Source organism: Carassius auratus, chromosome 30 (genome assembly GCF_003368295.1).
Source record: "Carassius auratus strain Wakin chromosome 30, ASM336829v1, whole genome shotgun sequence".
In the NCBI taxonomy this organism is placed as follows: Eukaryota; Metazoa; Chordata; class Actinopteri; order Cypriniformes; family Cyprinidae; genus Carassius; species Carassius auratus.
Genome location: NC_039272.1, coordinates 10701604 through 10720140, shown reverse-complemented (window position 1 = coordinate 10720140; position 18537 = coordinate 10701604). Strand labels below are relative to the sequence as shown.

Below are 18537 nucleotides of genomic sequence, written 5' to 3'. Positions count from 1 at the left end.
GTATGTGGTCACAGAGATGCAAACAAATGTAATAATAAATAATAAATGTACAGCATGTTGAGAAAAAGTAAGCTGCCCTGTCATGCAAAAATGTAAACAGGCTTGTTTAAGTAAATTGCTCAGTACAAATTAAAAGAAGGAAAGGGAACCTGGTATTAACTGAAATTACATTTAGACAGAATTTTTTTTTTTTTAGAATAGTTGATACAGATTATTCACACCATGAAATTAGATACTAGCAACAAAGTAACATTAGCCGACTTGTCACTGGTGGGAAACCAGCAGAAAAGGCTAAAATTTAAATGCACAAGGGGTGACTAAGTGAAAAGACGCTAATTTGTACTAAAATATGAATGAATGAGTAGTATCTGAATTATTAGTAAATGCTATGATGGCTTGCCATACGTTTCCAACATCAAGTGTTAAGGATGGGCGGTGGTTAGTGTGTGACTGTGTTTTTACAAGTCGTTTTTGATGCAGTGTTGAGTGTAAGAATGCAACAGTAATTGAGAATCTGCAGATAGCTAAATGCAGCACGACTGTTGCGTGGTGAACAAATGTGCAATTTCTCCACCCTACCTTCCGACGCTTCCAGAATTGACCCACATGCCAGTCCTCGCGTGGTTCCTTCCTGGCTCCCGTTAAACCGGGTGCAGGAGACCAAATAAAACCGTTAAATGACTGAGACGTATCTTGAAAACTCGTTACTGTTTTGTGTTCAACTCGCTGGCGTGTCACGGATGACACAAAGGCAGCATCTTCACACTCGCCTTCCCTGCAGAGCTAAAAGAGGTCCACTGAAACAAGTTTGCAGAATGCAGTGAAGTACCTCAACCGTTAGGTGTGCTACATCTATCCCTCGCTCTCAGCGATACCTCTTTTTCCTGAAATTACTGTCATTTATAGGTAAGCTCTCATTTTGGGGCGTTCGTTGGTGTGTTATTGTTTCTACAGCTGATTTCGCCAATGACACGCCCCTCCTCGTGCGTCACGTAAACTGAACTCACCCCTAATCCGAGTAACTGGGACTGGCAGCCAATCAAATTCATCGCAGCCGATGGCCCCGCCCTGTCTGGAAAGCTCGAGCTGCTCTCTGCCCGTTAACCCACAATCTCCCAGTCATTTGTTTAGGCTCAAACACGCTCTGACAGTGCGGAGCGATTATAAAACGTTTTCTACAGCAGAACACATTGTAGTTGCGTTTGAAAAACTAGTGTCGTCCACTGAATCAATGGTGTGGATATTCAACAGATGCTTACGTTATTTATTACGAACCCACGCGTACAGGTATTGCACATTTGCGCACTATATATAATCCATTGATCACAGACCGGTGCCCTGCAGTGTTACGTTGTACACTCTTCTATATCGTTACATGATACAATTGTAAAACCAAGATGCTAAATTCACGATAAAATTTTCCACAAGAGTGACAGTTGCGAAATAAATGTAAAATAAGAATGATGCGCAGTGCTTTCATCAAACGGAAAGCCTTTTTTTTTTTCAACAAGAATCTAGATTGACACTAAGCATAGCTACTAGTGTGTGTGTCCTTTAGGTGATCTTAAATGTATTTAAATAAATTAACATTATAACAGCCTATTAAAATTATTTATAAACTAAAGTGTTAAATTTGCTATAAAAAATGTAAGTGGAACATATAATGTGTAACATTTCTTACACTGGAGAAAAACACTGAGCTAACATTGAAATTGTTGTTTTTGTACTTTTTTTAATTTTATTTTTGTATTTTTTATACCTGCAGCGTCATACTTGACAAACAGTATTAAGACTTTTTAATGCCATTTAAGACATGTAATGCCTTTCAACAATTGAGGATCTAAAACATTGCATTGGCAAATTATATGGGATTGTTTGATATTTGATTAGCCTACTCTTCAGATATATTTACCCATGTTATGTTTAACATCATGTTAAGCAGTTAATGTCAATAAAAAAGTAACACATAATAAAAACAAACGTAGCCTATGTTTTATTATTATTATTTCAGCATAAGTACAAAAATTATTGTTTGGTGAGACTTGAATAATAAACCTTCATAATTTTATGTCATATAGTGGAACTCACTTGTCCCAGTGAAGTTATAAAACTGACAAAGCAAGTAATAAACACTGACCTCTAGTGATTTTTACTGGTATAAAACACAACAAAGACCTTTAGAAAGTGCAGCGAAAGAGAGAAAAGATCACCCAACTGCACAGCTGTCCCCGTTTTTATAGTATTCCAATTTGGATTATATTCACTGAAGCAATTATATTCACTCTTTTCAAACACCCAAACTGCGGATATCATTTCACAAAGTCTTTTAGTGATGTCAGTCACAGATTTTAGTAAGCACACACAGACCCGGTTCCCACACTTCAGTCAGTGTAGCCCTTTTTCTGCCATCCATCTCAGACCCAGACCCACAGGCGTGCCAGTGCCAGTGCAGCAGCGGGCCCAGAGAAAGTGATTTGGCCCCTCTGGAGCCCCTGGAATGAGAGTGAGAGACGCAGAACCGAGAGAGATGTGCAACTCGGGACTCGCAGCTATGAACATGTGGGCATTGTGGGATTTGTCTATGAAAGGGTTTAAATGGAATGATGTATTATGAGGTGAGGTTAGTGAAAGTGTCTGAGCCTGTAATTTACAGTCAGGCTTCTTATACTGACATTATGACAGTGCAAAGCAAAGGAAATGGAGAGCAGAAACATAAATTAGACTGGGTGGATGAAGGGTGAGCCTGGGAAACATTATGAGGTGTCTCCTGCTGAGCTGAGCTATGTTTGTTATTGTGGTTTGTGGATGTGAGCGCAGGTCATGAGCACACACACATTTAGACATACTTGCACATTAAAATATGTTTTTTTATTTGACCTTTTCCATTCTCTTAAACAAACTCAAACATACTCTCACTTGGCATAAACATGTTAAACATGGATCCACTGTATTTAAGGTGGCTGGGCCTTACACACTGTGTTTACATGCTCACACTGTGTGTTCAGCTATCATAACAAGATGTGTAACACTTTCTTTTGCATATTGCATATACATATTCAGCTTCAGACTAAGCAAAGTAGGGCTACGTTCACGCTTTCAGTTTTTGGGATAGACAATCACATTTTCTTTACAAATGTGAGTCTCGAAATGTCCTGTTCACACAGCAGCTTACAGTTCTATTTAGAATGCTGTCTGTATGAATGTGCATCGTGAGTCAAGCCTGTTTTTCTTACTAGTAACCATAGCGACAGTGACCAAAGTAAAATCAAAGATGGCGACGTGCATAAAACTGAAAGTCTTATCACTTTCTGACACAACAAAAGTCCAATTGAGCAGCAAGTTCTTTCGTCAAATCTTCATTAACCTACAGCAGCCTTTACATTTGGGTGGAAAGCGGAGCATTTGAATCACGCGCAGAAAACAGAGCTAATGGGATCTGAAACATTCAGATGACACACAGCTCATTTCTCCGTCACTGTAAGTTACCGAAAACACACATGAAAACACGTAATACACAGTAGACGCACGTTTGTGTGGCAGAGCAGCTCTATTGCACTGTATGACATGACAGACAACTAGTGTCCAGTCCTGTTCTGTTCGCACAACAGTGTTGCCAATTTCTTTCAATGGAAAGTAGTTAAAGCCAGCTTGAAAAGTTGCTAAATGTCGCCAGATGACGTCATGCACCAATAAACATATTCATGATGTCATTGCATCGTATTGCCTTACATTTGTTTGCCTCTCTGTGCTCATACTGTATTTTAACGCAGCCAAATTCTCAATAAAACTGTTTTCATTAATATATTTTACTGTTTCGGTTGTCAGACAATGGGTTGAATATGAAATAGTGTCTGAAATGCGGCCTTTTAAAGACTACCCAGTTCTCCCTTTCAAGATGTTAATCTGCAGAAAAATCCTGATTTATAATCACCTTGTACTCGTGAGGCAGTACTGGTGAGTCTCAAAAACTAAATAAGGTTTGGGCAAACCCTGAACATTTATTGCTAGTCATTAAAAAAAAACGTGCCCTTGAGCAATGTACCAAAGGCCCAATTGCTCCCCGGGCGCCGAAGCATAAATGGCTGCCCACTGCTCTGGCTGTGTGTTCACAGTGTGTGTGTTCACTGCTGTGTGTGTGAACTTTGGATGGGTTAAATGCAGAGCACGAATTCTGAGTATGGGTCACCATACCTGGCTGTATGTCACTTCACATCACGTAAATACTATAGTGTTTTTGAAACATACTACAGTAAAGTGTATTGAACTGTATTATAGTATTTACAACACTCTGAGCGACTGCTGCACGAGGACTGGGCCACCAGTGAGTGCTTTGGGACAGGGGTGGGGCCAGCATCTGTTAATCGTTGAGAAGAGTTAGAACGATATGCGCTTTCACATCAGAGTCGCCAAAAGTCTCCAATAACATCAGAAAAAGTTGCTAGATTTGTCGCTAGTCAATTTTTTAAAAAATGTGTCGCTAGAAGGGTCTGAAAACTTGCTAAAAATAGTGACAAAGTGGCTAAGTTGGCAACACTGGTCTGAACGAACTGTGCATGAAAGTAACCATATTAAGGACTAAAAAACAGACTGACAACCGTATTCTGCTGCTGTGTGAACGTGGCCTAGGTCAGACCTGTTTAACAATGGGGAATCTTTTTAAGGAGCATAAATGCAATGAAGTTGATCTGCAAAAAGGAATAAACAAGTAGTCATAGAATGGCAGTAAATCAGTACAGCGATACCGGTGGACACACTGTCATCACAAGTGGGAACAGGGAATTGCTGTACACTCACTCCTGTCATGGGTACTAATAGCTGGTGTTCAAAAAGTGATAAGATTTAGCGCCATGGACACAACGTCTCCAAACAAGTCCTAAAGCGCATAATGTGGAGAAAAAGATGAGTCTGACATTCTGAGAACAGGGAGAGAATTCCTGGTATCAGTCCATAAACAGTGGCATGGTGTTGCCCATGTGAGAAGCTTGTGAGGTTGTGTGCAGAACATCTGAACAAAGATAAGATTTATATAAACAACACAGATAAAATGAGAGAAAAGGGGAATGAGTGTTAAATGAAAGGGGACAAAGAAAGAATGCTTAGATCAGGGGTCGGCAACCTTTATGGCATGATGTGCCATTTTTAATTTTTCTGATTAACCACTGTACCAACATCACTGGATATAGCTGTCGGTCATTTTTAAAATGTATTATTAAAAGTTAACTGATATTAAATGATTTGCCGTTGAGACCGTTGAGGCTTTGATCTGAAGTGCCTAGTATGTGCAGCGTTCACGCGCATATCTGTAGACTAACGCAAGTTAATTCTCACAATTTAATAGTATTTGTGGCTCTTAACAGGCTGTGTGACTATGACAGGTATAGGCAACTCCGGTCCTGGAGGGCCACTATCCTGCAGAGTTTAGCTCCAACCCTAATTAAACACACCTGAACAAGGCAATCAGTGTTTTCGGGATTACTAGATAGATACAGGCAGGTGAGTTTTTATGAGGCATTTCCCTGGACTATGAGAAGTTAATACCTCAAAATGTACGTCAGTATGCAGTTTTCTCTATTGCTCGCGTCCCAGCGATTATCCCTCTGCATGCCACTGTTGGCATGTCTGCCGTAGGTTGCCGACCCCTGGCTTAGATATATGGCCATTGATTAAAGTTTTGCCATACACTGTAAAATTCATAAAAATTTGGCACAATGTACTGCATTATGAAGGAATTTTTTAAAGGTGTTTAAGCTGCATTTTGCTCTTCACTGCGCTGTGTATTTTGGGTTAAAGTCAAAGTAGTAGTTACTGGTTTGTTAATAGTGAATTGCACTTTAAAATAAAGTGCGACCAAAATGACTTTTTCCCAGTGTAATTATTATGAACTTGTTCATCTTCCATGAACAGATATTTCAAATTAGATTATAATTTATACAGAACCAAAACCCAAAAGTATAGATATAAATGACTTAAGTAAATTCTAAATGAATTCAGTCAGGTTTTATGAACAGAAAGTTTAGGAGTATATTTATTGGAGATTACAGGGGTATGATGGAGGTGGGCACAGAGGGGAGAATGTGAGACAGACTTTATCTACACAACACTGGGACAAGCCACACTGTCTTATCAGCGCACAATTTCAAGCTCTCCAAGCATGTTAACACTGTGTTCATGCCAGCTGTCAGTGTACAACATGTGACCTACTTACTGTTCTGATTTATAGTACACTAGGTGTCAACTTTCTTCCAAAGTATGTAAAAAGTGCATTCTTATACAATGCAAACTTATCTTTTGAACACTGGGAGGACACATTTCAATAGCAATAAAGTGATAATTGCATGTATCATGAGCATTTTGTGATATAGTAGTGAGTGTTTGATCTGCAAAGCGTCTATATCATAAGTACTGTAATGAGTGATTTAGTTTAACTTTCCTGCTAATGAATCACTGCATTGCTGAATAGCTGGTGCCAATAAATCACATGTTAACAATTTGTGAAATCAAGTTTATATTAAATGTGATGCATTAAAATAACTGTGTACAGCAAAATAACTGCACAAAACAGCTATCAAGTCCACGTGCAAAAAGGGTAAATGGCAAGCAAATGACTCTTATGAGCCAGTTCATTTTAGTAAATCAAAAACATACAACATGTTGTCCGATTCCTGAAATCAATGGCTCTTATGAGCTGGTGCTTTTGGGTGAACCAAAAACATTAAACATGACCAGTGTGGCCCGAATTCAGGACAAATCTTATTTTCAATGAATCACAAACATACAGAAAAACCAATATGTCCTGATTTATTGACACATGATTTTTTTTAGTGTATCATAAACATACAGTGTGGTTAAATTAATTAACAAACAACTAATGAGCCAATAATTTTTTTGTGAATCAAAAGACAAACAGCTTGTCGGATCTTAATGAATAGTGTAAAAGACAAGTCAGCACTATGAAAACAAAATTGAAAATTCTGTATAATGTGCAGCACTATCACACAGAGAATTTATTTTATATGTAAGCATTTTATCTCAAATGTACCATTAATTAATCACAACTGAATTGTGAAATCTGTATTGAAACGCAGCCCTATATGATACACCCAATGGCAAACCACCTCCCAAACACAGCTTCTCCACCCAGCATTCTAGTCTAGAGAATGCAGTGATGCTGTTGTTTGTTTGATGGCAACTACACTCCTACTGCAAACAACAGGCTTGAAGAAAAGACGGACGAGAGTGTAAGATAGCTTTGAGGTGGCTTTCCTGCATTCTTTGCTGGCATAAAGCATCTTTGATAAACATGGAGGAAGCTTAACCTTGCTCTAGACTTCACTCAAGCCAGCATTCATTGGAGTGGGGTTATTTATAAGACCTTCAAGCCACTCTCAGACTGCAGTCAATCTGCAATTGGTTATAACTTTTTTTTAAGTGGACTATTTCTAAAGGAAAGGAGAGAACGTGATGTGTGGCCAAGTATGGTGTACCATACTTGGAACTTGTGCTCTGCATTTAACCAAGAGCAGTGAGTAGTGAAACACACACACACACACACACACACACAGTTTAGTGTCAGTGCTCAAAGATCTCACCTCAGGTATATACGATGGAGAGAGCACTGGATACGCCCCCACCTACAATCCCTCCTGAACCTGAGACTTGAACCTACAACTTTCGGGTACAAGTCCGACTCTCTAACCCAGGGGTGTCCAAAGTCAGTCCTAAAGGGTCACTGTCCTGCTGAATTTAGCTCAAAACCTAATTAAACACACCTGAACCAGCTAATCAAGGCATGCTAGAAACTTCCAGGCAGGTGTGTTGATGTAAGTTGGAGCTACAGCTTGGACACTGGCCCTCCAGGACTGAGTTTGGACACCCCTGCTCTAACCATTAGGCCATGACTGGCCTAAATTATTGGGGCAAATTGAATTATTGCCCCAAATTGAATTATTGACTAATCTTTCACATCTAATTTTAGATGATAAATCCCTTTACAGTCACTCTGAGCTACTGCAGGTCTTACGTGCTTATACCATAACATGTAAGACATTATGAGTCAGATGGGATTTTGATAACCGCGTCCTCGTGGTTCGTATCTTTACTATTACCATAATATCTAATCTTTTAGTAAAATAGGAGACAGACATGCTGCCTCTCTTAGCAAGATGTGACTCATGTGTTAAATGTGAAAATCTTTGAGCAGAACCCGCTCAAATGAAGAGGCTAATCTCATTAAGCCTTTACTCGGCTGTTTAATCACAGGGTTACACCGGGGCCAAGCGCAGTACAGCTTAAGCTTCCTTCAAGAGAACCACACTTCAGCTTGAATTAATTGAGTAATATAATTTTGCACATATAGGTTGAAATTTGAGACTATAATGACAGTTATGAGTTATGAAAAATGACACCACCTTTTCAGATGTAGATCCCTCCTTTTTTTTTTCTTAAACCCCATACCATGTCAGTGACATCATTACCAGTTGATTACAACAAGTTTAATTTCAAAGAACTATTTCATTAGTCTAAAGTAAAAATACTATCTCTCTGAAATTACATTAATTTGAAGCTGCAGTCATTCACAGACAAACCATTTTATTTTATTTGAGTTACCGTCTTCCACCATTTTGGAGAGTTGTTAAGGATCTCTCCAAATGACAGAAGACGGTAACTCGGGGAGAAGAATTGCTGATAAATTATGTCATCATTGTTTCTTTGTGCACAAAGAGCATTCTTGTAGACTCTGAATTTTCGTAAAATTACTGTTGAACCACTGATGTCACATGGACTATGTTACCAATCTCCTTACTACGTTTGTGCGTTGATCAGGATTATATCATTGCTGTCTATGCTGTCTAAGTTCAGAGAGCGCTCAGATTCCATTAAAAGTATTTTAATTTGTGTTCCGAAGATGAACTAAGGTCTCATGGGTTTGGAACGACAAAAGTGTGAGTAATTAATTACAGAATTAAAATTTTTGGGTGAATTATAACCCTTTAAGGCCATGTGTCCACCAAAGCATTTTTAGCCAGATGAAAACGCCAGGTGCTCTGCTGAAAACGTTTTTTTTTTCCTTTCTTTTTTTCGAATGAGCCATTGTGGTTGCTATGATATGAAATATCCATTCATCTTCAAAGCACAAATTAAGATTTTTTAATGTGATCCGAGAGCTTTTAATGTGATCCGAGAGCTGGTCCTGCATAGAAAGCAAGCCAACTGACATGTTCAAGGTCCAGAAAGGTAATAAGGACATCATTAAAATAGTCCATGTGACATCAGTGGTTCATCTGTAATTTTGCGAAGCTAAGAGAATAATTTTTGTGCACAAAGAAAACAAAACAACTGTCTGCCTCCATTCATGAGAGTACCACGGCTGTACTACGGTTTGTTTACAAGCAGACGAATGCACATGCATTGCCTCATGGTACATTTGTGTATGTCGGCGGAAAAGCTGGTATTGTTGTTTTATTTGTGCACAAAAAGTATTCTCCTAGCTTCATAAAATTACGGTTGAACCACTGATGTACCGTGGACTTTTAACAATCTCCTTAATACCTTTCTGGGCCTTCAGCATGTCTGTTGCATTGCTGTCTATGCAGGGACATAAAGCTCTTGGATTTCAACAAAAATATCTTAATTTGTGTTCCAGAGATAAACGAAGGTCTTAAAGGTTTGAGACGACATGAATGTGAGTAATTAAATGTCAGAATTTTTTTTTCTATCCCTTTAACTCTCATAGCTATACTGGACTGAATAAGTTCAATCCCAAACTATCAACCATCATGGAATATTATGCAAATCTTGTCAGCGGGGTGCAGTTAAGAATCTAAAACAACAATAAAAATGAAAACAGATATTGTTTGGCACATGCTTGTTGTATAAATGTTTGGCACATTCTTGGTGTGTATGTTGGTTTGCATAAAATATGAACACACAAAAAGTAATTATGGGGCACACCTACTGGAAAGCATCTATTTTGTATTAAGCAAATGGAAAACCAGTATAATGTGGCATTCAAAAAATGTCACAGGGTACAAAAGGATAGGCAGATTTGATCAACAAGGTTATTAAATATTTATCATGCCAAAACAAACATCTCTGAAACAACAGAGGCCAAATTATAACCTGGTTGTCCTCTGCCTAAGGAATGAGGAAGTTACACAGCACTGCTATTATTCTGCTGGGAGCTGAACCTAAAAACAAACCTCTTAGTTTTAAAGGACATTCTGCTGCTGTGATTTTGTTTCATAGTCTCACATTTTTATCTGTCACTCATTTCCCTCTCTGTCTGTTCCGGGTTTTCAGAGAAAACAAAAGAGGATGTTTTTGAAAATAATTGGTAAATGTAACGGCCTTGGAATGTATTACCACTGTTTAAAACTGAGAAGAGTAAATAAATAAAATTATGGCCAGGAATAGAAAAATAGTTACCAAAAGAGGAACTGCTATGGACACAGAATATAATCAAATACAAAAACTCATAGAATATGGACACAAACACATGCACACACAACAAATTGACTGTCTGGCACCCAGCTGAACACTTAAAACAGCATCTCTAAAAAGTACTGGAAAAATCTATATTGGTGTTCTTTCTGTGCCTGTCACATTAGATTGTTATTGGCCAACAGTAACAAATCACATGTAATCACAACATAGCAAAACTGCATACAGTTTTCATCCAAAACAGTTTTCATCCAGCTTTTATTATTTTATAATAAGATGTTTACTGGGAAAATAAAACCCTATGATGAATTGTTAGCGCTAAAACAAGCAGTATCACAGTCATCGACATATGCTTATGTACTGATCACATTGGGATTGGGAGGGACTGTGGTAAAGTGGAACTCAATAATAAAACCCGCTCTTCTACAAGACAAATTGGAACTACAAAAGTGTACTTGCCAGGCATCAATAAAGGACAGAGAATTTGTACCTGCATTAAAATATGTGTACTATAAATAGATTCTTGTAAATAATACTCAACGTATATATAACCATAAATGTACTTGAGTACAAATGTAAAAGTAAAAATGTACATTTAACTACTTAAATTGTATTAAATATTAAACATGCAGTCCGTAACATTCTCTGGTTCAAAATGATCCAAAATCAATATTTGCTTAATAATAATCAAAACTATTGCCTTACTTTAACCCGATTCACAACGGTTATCTTATAATAATGTTTTCTAATTTAAGTGGTACTGGTATGTTTTCAAAGGGAAATTTTTGCATGCCGCTGCGTCATTATGGCACGTCTGTAAACATATAGATGTTGGCCCAGCTAGTAGGCTAACGCATTTGACGATCCTACAGGTGGCGGATCATATATAGCCTTTTCTTAAGGGATTACACAAGATTTGTATTTTAAAGACAACCAGTTCGAAGGGAGCGTAATTTGTAATGGGTGAGGTGTGCACAAAGTGTGAATCAACTATCGATTCCTAACACCGTGTCTACACCGGAAGCGAGCAGCACGACAACATACTATAGAACCACTGATCCATAATAGAGATTCATTATATCTAAATTAATCAATTGAACTCATTATAATCAGCTGTGCTCTCTACACTGGATGCAGCGTGGCATTACACCACAAATGCCTGACAGTAAACTGCTGTCGCGTTCTATTTATGTTATGCTGACACAGAGTTCATATGATTTAAAAAGCCGCTTTTTCACGTCCACGTTTTCACGTGTCTTTAGTTGATGCCGTGTACCATCACAAAATCATGTCTATTAGCCATCGGCGGCCCAACCCTAATTGCAGGTTTTGAAAGAGAGATGGTGACAAGGAGGCAAAACTTACGGAATGCACCTTTAAGGTTTGGATTTAGAAATGTACTAATTTAATAGAAAAACAGAGGACACTTTCTCAATGAATTACATTTTTGTACTGTTTGTACTGTTTTGTTTTTATGCCACTAGGTTTGCTGTTGTTATATCATGCAATGACATCATACATTTGCACGTCTAGTCTACAGAAAAGCTCATCTGAAAGCAATCTGTTATGTCTTGGATGACAATACATTGAGCTGCATTGTGTGCCACTGTACAAGGGAGTCTTCTTGTCTTTTGTGCTTCATTATGGGAGGAATTACAGCAGTTGTGGGTGTTCTGCACAAAATGCCACACCAGCCACTCCCAGCGCTACAGGGTTTTCCTGATTACTCACTACTGTATATGCTTTTTATGGGATCACAAATAATGCTGGGTGTGCTATTTTGGAATGTGGTTTTCAGGCTTTGCCAGGTCAACGGGTCAGATTGCATTTGCTTCTACTGTCTACTGTACAAAATGCAAAAGATTTGCAAGTCATTATAGTTCTATATACTACACTGTGTCCATGTGTGTCTTTCTGCAATCTGTAAATCAGAAACTGCATAGTGACCTCATTAGTAAATGAGGTATTTCCGCTGTAAAATAAAGACTGTCAAACAAGATGGAGATGTCATGATAACTATGTTTTACTCTGGTTAACTCTCTCTCTCACACACACAAACATACATGCAGATATAGAGAATACAGTCAAATATACACAAGGCGTATCATAGGCATGCTGAAAGGGCCTTTTTAATTGTCATTTAATGAATCCCACACCTACTTAAGCAAGTCTTGTGAAAAGATTTTTAAGTGAGACACATTTTTTTGCACTGCTGTAACTTTTGGGCTCAGGAACTTATGGGAGATATGTGAACTTTAGACAAGGAAACATAATTTGCTGAAGCCATAGAGTCATGGTCCAAAAGCAACTGTTACATGACTTGATAAGTATGTTGTAATGACTGGACCAGACTGGTGCCATGCAGATTCTACGGAGGCCTCTTAATTTGAAAGGAAATGTTTAATCCATTTAAAACTGCCTGTTTGTTCCTTAGCAAGCAATCAGTGACACGCACATACACAATTATCACACGCAATAGGCCTTTAAATATAAGTGCATTAATGTCAGTGTCTATAGCCTTGTGGTAAGTGCGCTGTCATATAATGCAGTTGTGCTTGTGGCAACCCGAGTTTGATTTCCATTTTGAGGTCCTTTGCTGATCCAGCTTCCCTCCCTCCACTCCGAAAACTGCTACAATGTATTTTTCAGAGATAATATATTATGCACTATAATCAACTAGATAATCCCTATGCCAGGATCTGTCACTGCAGATATACTTTATGTTACTTTTATTTTAATTGGTAGTTTTAAACTACTCTTCTCTCAAACGTCCAGTGATATGGAAAAAGCATGATACATAATTAACATCTGTCAACTGTTTTATAAGAGCTAAAAAACCTGCAGTACATTAACCGCAACCTGAGAAAATGTGTAACATTTGCACTATATGTATGTAACTAAATTTTACTTGGAAAAAAAAAAACTATCACACAGACAACAGACCTTATAGTTTTAATAATGAGATAATTACCAAAACTTATTCTTTAAAAAAAAAAAATTGGATTGTATGGGAATACATTTTTTTTAAAACAATATACCATCAGATGAAAAACTTCATCTAACTTTAGGAGTTAATGACTCCTGTAGTGGCAAACAGTCTTAGGTGACTGAGTTCATGCTCCCCAAAAGTGTGTCAATAGTTGTGCAATGTGCAACCCTATCTAAAGTCTCCATTGATCTTGAAGCAAACACACATGGACAGACTGACGGATAGGAGAGGGAACCTGGACTAAGACAGGAAGGTGACAGGGTGAGGAAAGGTGGGGGGGAGGGTACTTTATCACATAACACTTGACTGTCCCGGCATCTCTCAGCACTGTCACTCATGTACTGCCTGCGTCTGTGTGCATGAAACATGTTCATACCACTAAAGCTTTTACAACTAAAGCAATGAGGTACAATTTTAAAAATACAGTTTTACCATTATAAACTATTAATAGAATTATTAATTTAATGACTTCATAATTTATTAATTGGCAAGTGTGAATCTCTTATTAGCAATACATCCATGTAGGCTTCTGTATCACTCTTTTTGCTCAGACAGGGACAAGTGTGAAAAGAGTGAACCCACAAGTAAAAAAAAAAAAAGATAGAAAAGTGGTGAGAAGGGGGATATGACTTTTAGCAAAGTTTCTCAGTAACTAGTCTTGGCTTTAGGCTGCATGCTGCACACATTCTATTCACTGAGAGGCTGATTCAAAAGCTCACAAGCACTGCCTAAAATCACCTGTTCCAAATGGCTGGCGCTTTCCTTGATTTTTATCATTTAAGTTTTACTTGAGGCACTTAATAATAAGTAAACCTGATGCATGACCAGAATTGGATATTATACTTGTTTTTCTGATATTTGTCTGTGAAAGAATCAGTACTGGATGGAAGTACAAAAATACACTTGTATTTAAATTCTAAATAAAACTAAATAAAACATTCTAAACTGCTATTTTCAGAGTATTTTCTCTACAATCTGCTGCACCACTGTTTAAATTCTTTATTTTGACAATGTTTCAGTGCTCTTGTCGATCAAACAGTAGAGCATGGTGCATGGGTTTGATTCCAGGGGATGCATGAATTAATTAAATATATATGAATGCAATGTAAGTTGTTTTGTATAAAAGTATCTGTCAAATACATAAATAGACAACACCCCACACACAAAAACAAAAACTGAGGTTGGTCACTGTCTCTTTCTAACTAAGTTGGCAGTTCTTCTCCAGAATAAGGTACAATAAGGAGCAGAATTTCTTGCTATGTGAGACTTTTCAAAACGTTCACTAACTCGCTGCATCAATGCCAAGTTCTGAAATGAAACTCTAGATGGCTCAGGATGATGGGTCATTAATGCAAAGTGATGATATTCACAATGTTAAATACTTGACACAACCTGATCAAGCAAACCCCAGCTCCACCTGTATAGATCCGCTACGGGTTATTTTATATGCTGTTTGTGCAGCAGCAGTATGTCTTAAATGCTCACAGCAGTGTAGTTCCAAGCAGCAGCAGCAACATACCAGATCCAAGACCAAATACAGTAACACTGCCATGTCCATTATCATGCTAAAATCTTCCAAGAGTTGTCACAATAGAGCTAGTTTACAGTTTGTTTTCCTTTTCCTACCTTCCATATTGTCTCATTATCACTGTTATATGACATAGAGTAGCTATTTTGCTGTAACTCATTCTCACTCTGCTTTCCGAACTCTCTCTTTGTCTTTTGTTTGCAGCAGCGCCTTCTTCAGCCGAAATATTTTTCTCCACAACCCCATGTGAGTCTTCCCAAGGATCTCCTCTCTTCTTTCTCCTCCCGTTCCCTCTCCCACTCTTTTCTCTCGCTATCAGTTTGTTGTCCTGGCCTCAACTTTCTTTGCACACAGACTCTCCTCTTTCAAAAACAACTGCGAGAGCAGCCAAAAACACAGAGGGAGACAGAACACTGTACAATGACTGTCTCTCTAAACTGCTTTGCTCCAGCACAGACGGACATCATGTGCTTTGAGGAAAAGATGCATGTTTGTTTTTCCCCCATGTTTGTATATGTGTGTATGGAGAGGGTCAGCTGCTGAGAGGCGCCAAGAACGAACAGCACTTGCCTACATGTGATGTCATGCGTGTATTTAGTATACAGAATTCTTCCCACGTGTTCTGTGTGCATGCTTCACTCATCCTGTCATGTGTTGTGACACGTCCCTCTGTCTGCACACTGGAATTTCGACCTCTCTATGTATTCCTACTGGAATCTGGATGGCGCTTTGCCCTTGTAGAGAAAGTGGAATGTGGAACGCCCCCTCCCCCATCTTGTATAAGGCCATAGGGAGCCCAAGACCAAGTTAAAGATGTTGTTCAATACACTGCCCCAGGTCTTATATAGCTCCCAGCTGTGTGGAGCTGGCCAGCTCCTTGGTGCTCAAGAGGTCTGGAATGTTTGGAGTGCAAGCATGCTGGAAAGCTCAAGTCACCAACAACAATCTCTTTGAGATGAAGTAGAGAGAGAAAGAATGATAGAGAAAGAGAGAAAAGAAAGAAAGGGCGGTAACATATTCCAGTCTGCCTCACCCAAAAAAACAGCGGTTTAAGTTCCATGACAGATAACAAATGGATGTAAAAACATGCAATTGTGTTCCTAAACTGTCTTTAACTGCCAGTAATAATGTATTTAGGGTTCTCATTGTTTGTCAGGTTTGCATTGTCCAAATAACACAATCAGCCTTAAACTTATAGATACAAATCTGAGTTTAAACATTTGACACAGCAAGTTCCATTAACTCATACAGTAGATATGTATCATAGCATAAAAAGTCACTGATTAATCCACAAATCAAGGTGGAACAACAAAGAATTTTCTTTTGTAACTGTTATTATTATTGAACTGCAAATATAGTTGGTGGGTGTTTCCCACAATAATTATGAATATTAGCAATTACCGTGCATTTATTCTTGCTACTCTGATTCATTATTAATACAATAGAGCAGTGAGGGTGCGGTGTGGATTATGACTATAGACAGTCAGTGTTTACTCAGCTGAGCAAATTCGTAAAAATTTATGTGGAGAAATGTGGAGCCAATATGACTTCATTACAATGTGCTATGCACATCAATTATGAAGGGAAGGACTGAGATTACTGTAACTGTAAACGTGCATCACGTGTTGCTGAACCACAGGAGTTTTCAATCTTAGTGCTGGCAGGAACTTTTAGCAAGACTCTTATCTATCCCATGGACTCAATGTTATAGCCTAACTAAATGTTATTTTGTAATAAAATTGAATAAAATCTTTAACTACAGTATGACATTTAACAGGTGGTTGGAAAGAAAAAATTTGATATAGCTGGGCTGTCATAATGTCATTACCCAGTGAACTCCTTGAGTATCTTAGGGATCCCTGGTTAAACATTCTAGGAAGTGGAATCCTGAACCCATGTAATTTACACCAGTGACACACACACACACACACACACAGATTTGGTGTGTGTGTGTCTACAAAACAAACACTGGTTGTATCTCAAAACCTACTGAGCTGCCTTCGTGGGCATCATGTGCGCCTGCAATATTTTTGACAAGAATGCGCCTAGTGAATGTTATCTATGCATAAATCCTTCATTGTTATGTTTGGGAGATTTTAATTCATTGTCTTAGATTTTTTTTCAATATCGTTTGTGTTTTTGGAAATTTCATTTAGTTTTTTTTTTCAGTGAAGAACCACTGAGAGGGGTTGAAAAAGTGCAATGAACAGTAGGCTATCACTGCAGTCACAGGGAGTCACTTTTGCACCACTTTGATTTAGCTTAAATTTATAGGCAACAATTAAACTGAATTTTTGTAGCCTCCTATTTTAGTAGCAATGTTTCACAGCGAACTACTGTAGAGTGAGATTTAGTAGCTAATGTCAACTTCATATTGACATCGCGAAAACAAGGGATTGCGTTTTAAAAACTGAGAAAAACTCTGCAAAACACTCATTACAGACAGCAAAACATTAAATATTATAACAAACTTAAAGTTTTTGTTAAAAATACCTACCTTGAGATTTCGCCTCGTGAATCTTTCGGGTTACACGCTTCAGTAAAGTGCTCACTGCCTTCTACAAAAGCATCCAGTTATGTGTCCTTCTTCCATAAAGATAAAACAAAAAGGAGTTAGTCATCGAGCTGGGACAGCCCAAAATTCTTGGGAGGGACAGTAGCCTTGATACTGACCAACAGTTCTGAGATCAACGAGTCTCTTCCAAACAGACAAAGACGAAGTGTGCTGGCGTGGTGCTGATGCGAGTTTTCTGTCTCGCCCTTTGGGAGTTTGTCACGCCTTTGAAAAGAGACGGGTACGATTATCTCTCTACTTTGCCACAACTCTGAAGGAATGCAGCTCGTAAATCCAGATAGCGACGTAACCACAAATCCCAAAATGACTAAACAAAGCAGGTCTCTCAACTGGTCTGTGGTTCAAATGAATCGCGCGAATTAAAAAAGTCGCTGTGAATCATGTGAGTCCCTCAGCGTGATAACAGGAAATGTAAACTTTTTATTATTCAGTCCTCGCAAACGTGTCCAAGTTGTCAACGGGCGGTCAAAAAACTATGCCTGCGATTCCTTTGTCTCCCCTAACCCATCCTCCCACCCTGTAACATGTGAACTGCCCCTGTCTGTCTGTCTGTCACATTGGCGTGCTCACCGAATCGCGTCCAGTTGCCTTTTGCCCCCAAAGCTGGACTCCGTCTCGCTCTGGCCGCTGTCATATGCTGTCCACTTGCTGTCCTGTCAAGTCCACTGACGAACGGCAGCGCCTATTAGCAGCGTGACGACACTGACACTGACACTACAGCGCCACTCCCATCCATTCATAAAGTGGAGCACCAGCGTTTCTGCCTACAGCTCGCGCAGGAGCCCGTGGAAGGTCCACGGCGCGTGTTCGCTCGCCGCTCAAAGGCTGTATTTGTGCAAGTCATGTGTGTCCAAACGACTGTGTTTGCTACACAGCCATTTCTGTGTTCTAAACATGGCTAGATGGTTAAATTTAGCTATGAGCTAATTTGGGTTCACAATATTGTGATAAGTAAATGCTATCAACAGCACACATAAGGTAAACATTGACGTCAATTAATTTATT

General features: G+C 38.7%; 1 protein-coding gene across 4 annotated transcripts in view; it reads right to left on the bottom strand.

Annotated features, from left to right (window-relative positions):
* LOC113049187 (rho-related BTB domain-containing protein 2-like) overlaps window positions 1–18327 on the bottom strand; it is a 46662-nt gene extending 28335 nt beyond the window's left edge. The window contains exons 1-3 of one of the 4 annotated variants that reach the window (XM_026211316.1): window positions 18103–18327; window positions 17631–17736; window positions 17455–17543 (exon numbers count right to left, since the gene is read on the bottom strand). Coding sequence is in view for 1 of the 4 variants with exons in the window: in XM_026211314.1 (XP_026067099.1) it covers window positions 580–608 (29 nt within the window). In the remaining 3 variants the exon portion in view is untranslated. Of the gene's footprint in view, window positions 1–579; window positions 609–17454; window positions 17544–17630 lie in introns of those variants that run through there. The other 3 variants (XM_026211315.1, XM_026211317.1, XM_026211314.1) reach the window with 3 other exon arrangements.
* Window positions 18328–18537: the final 210 nt, after the last annotated feature.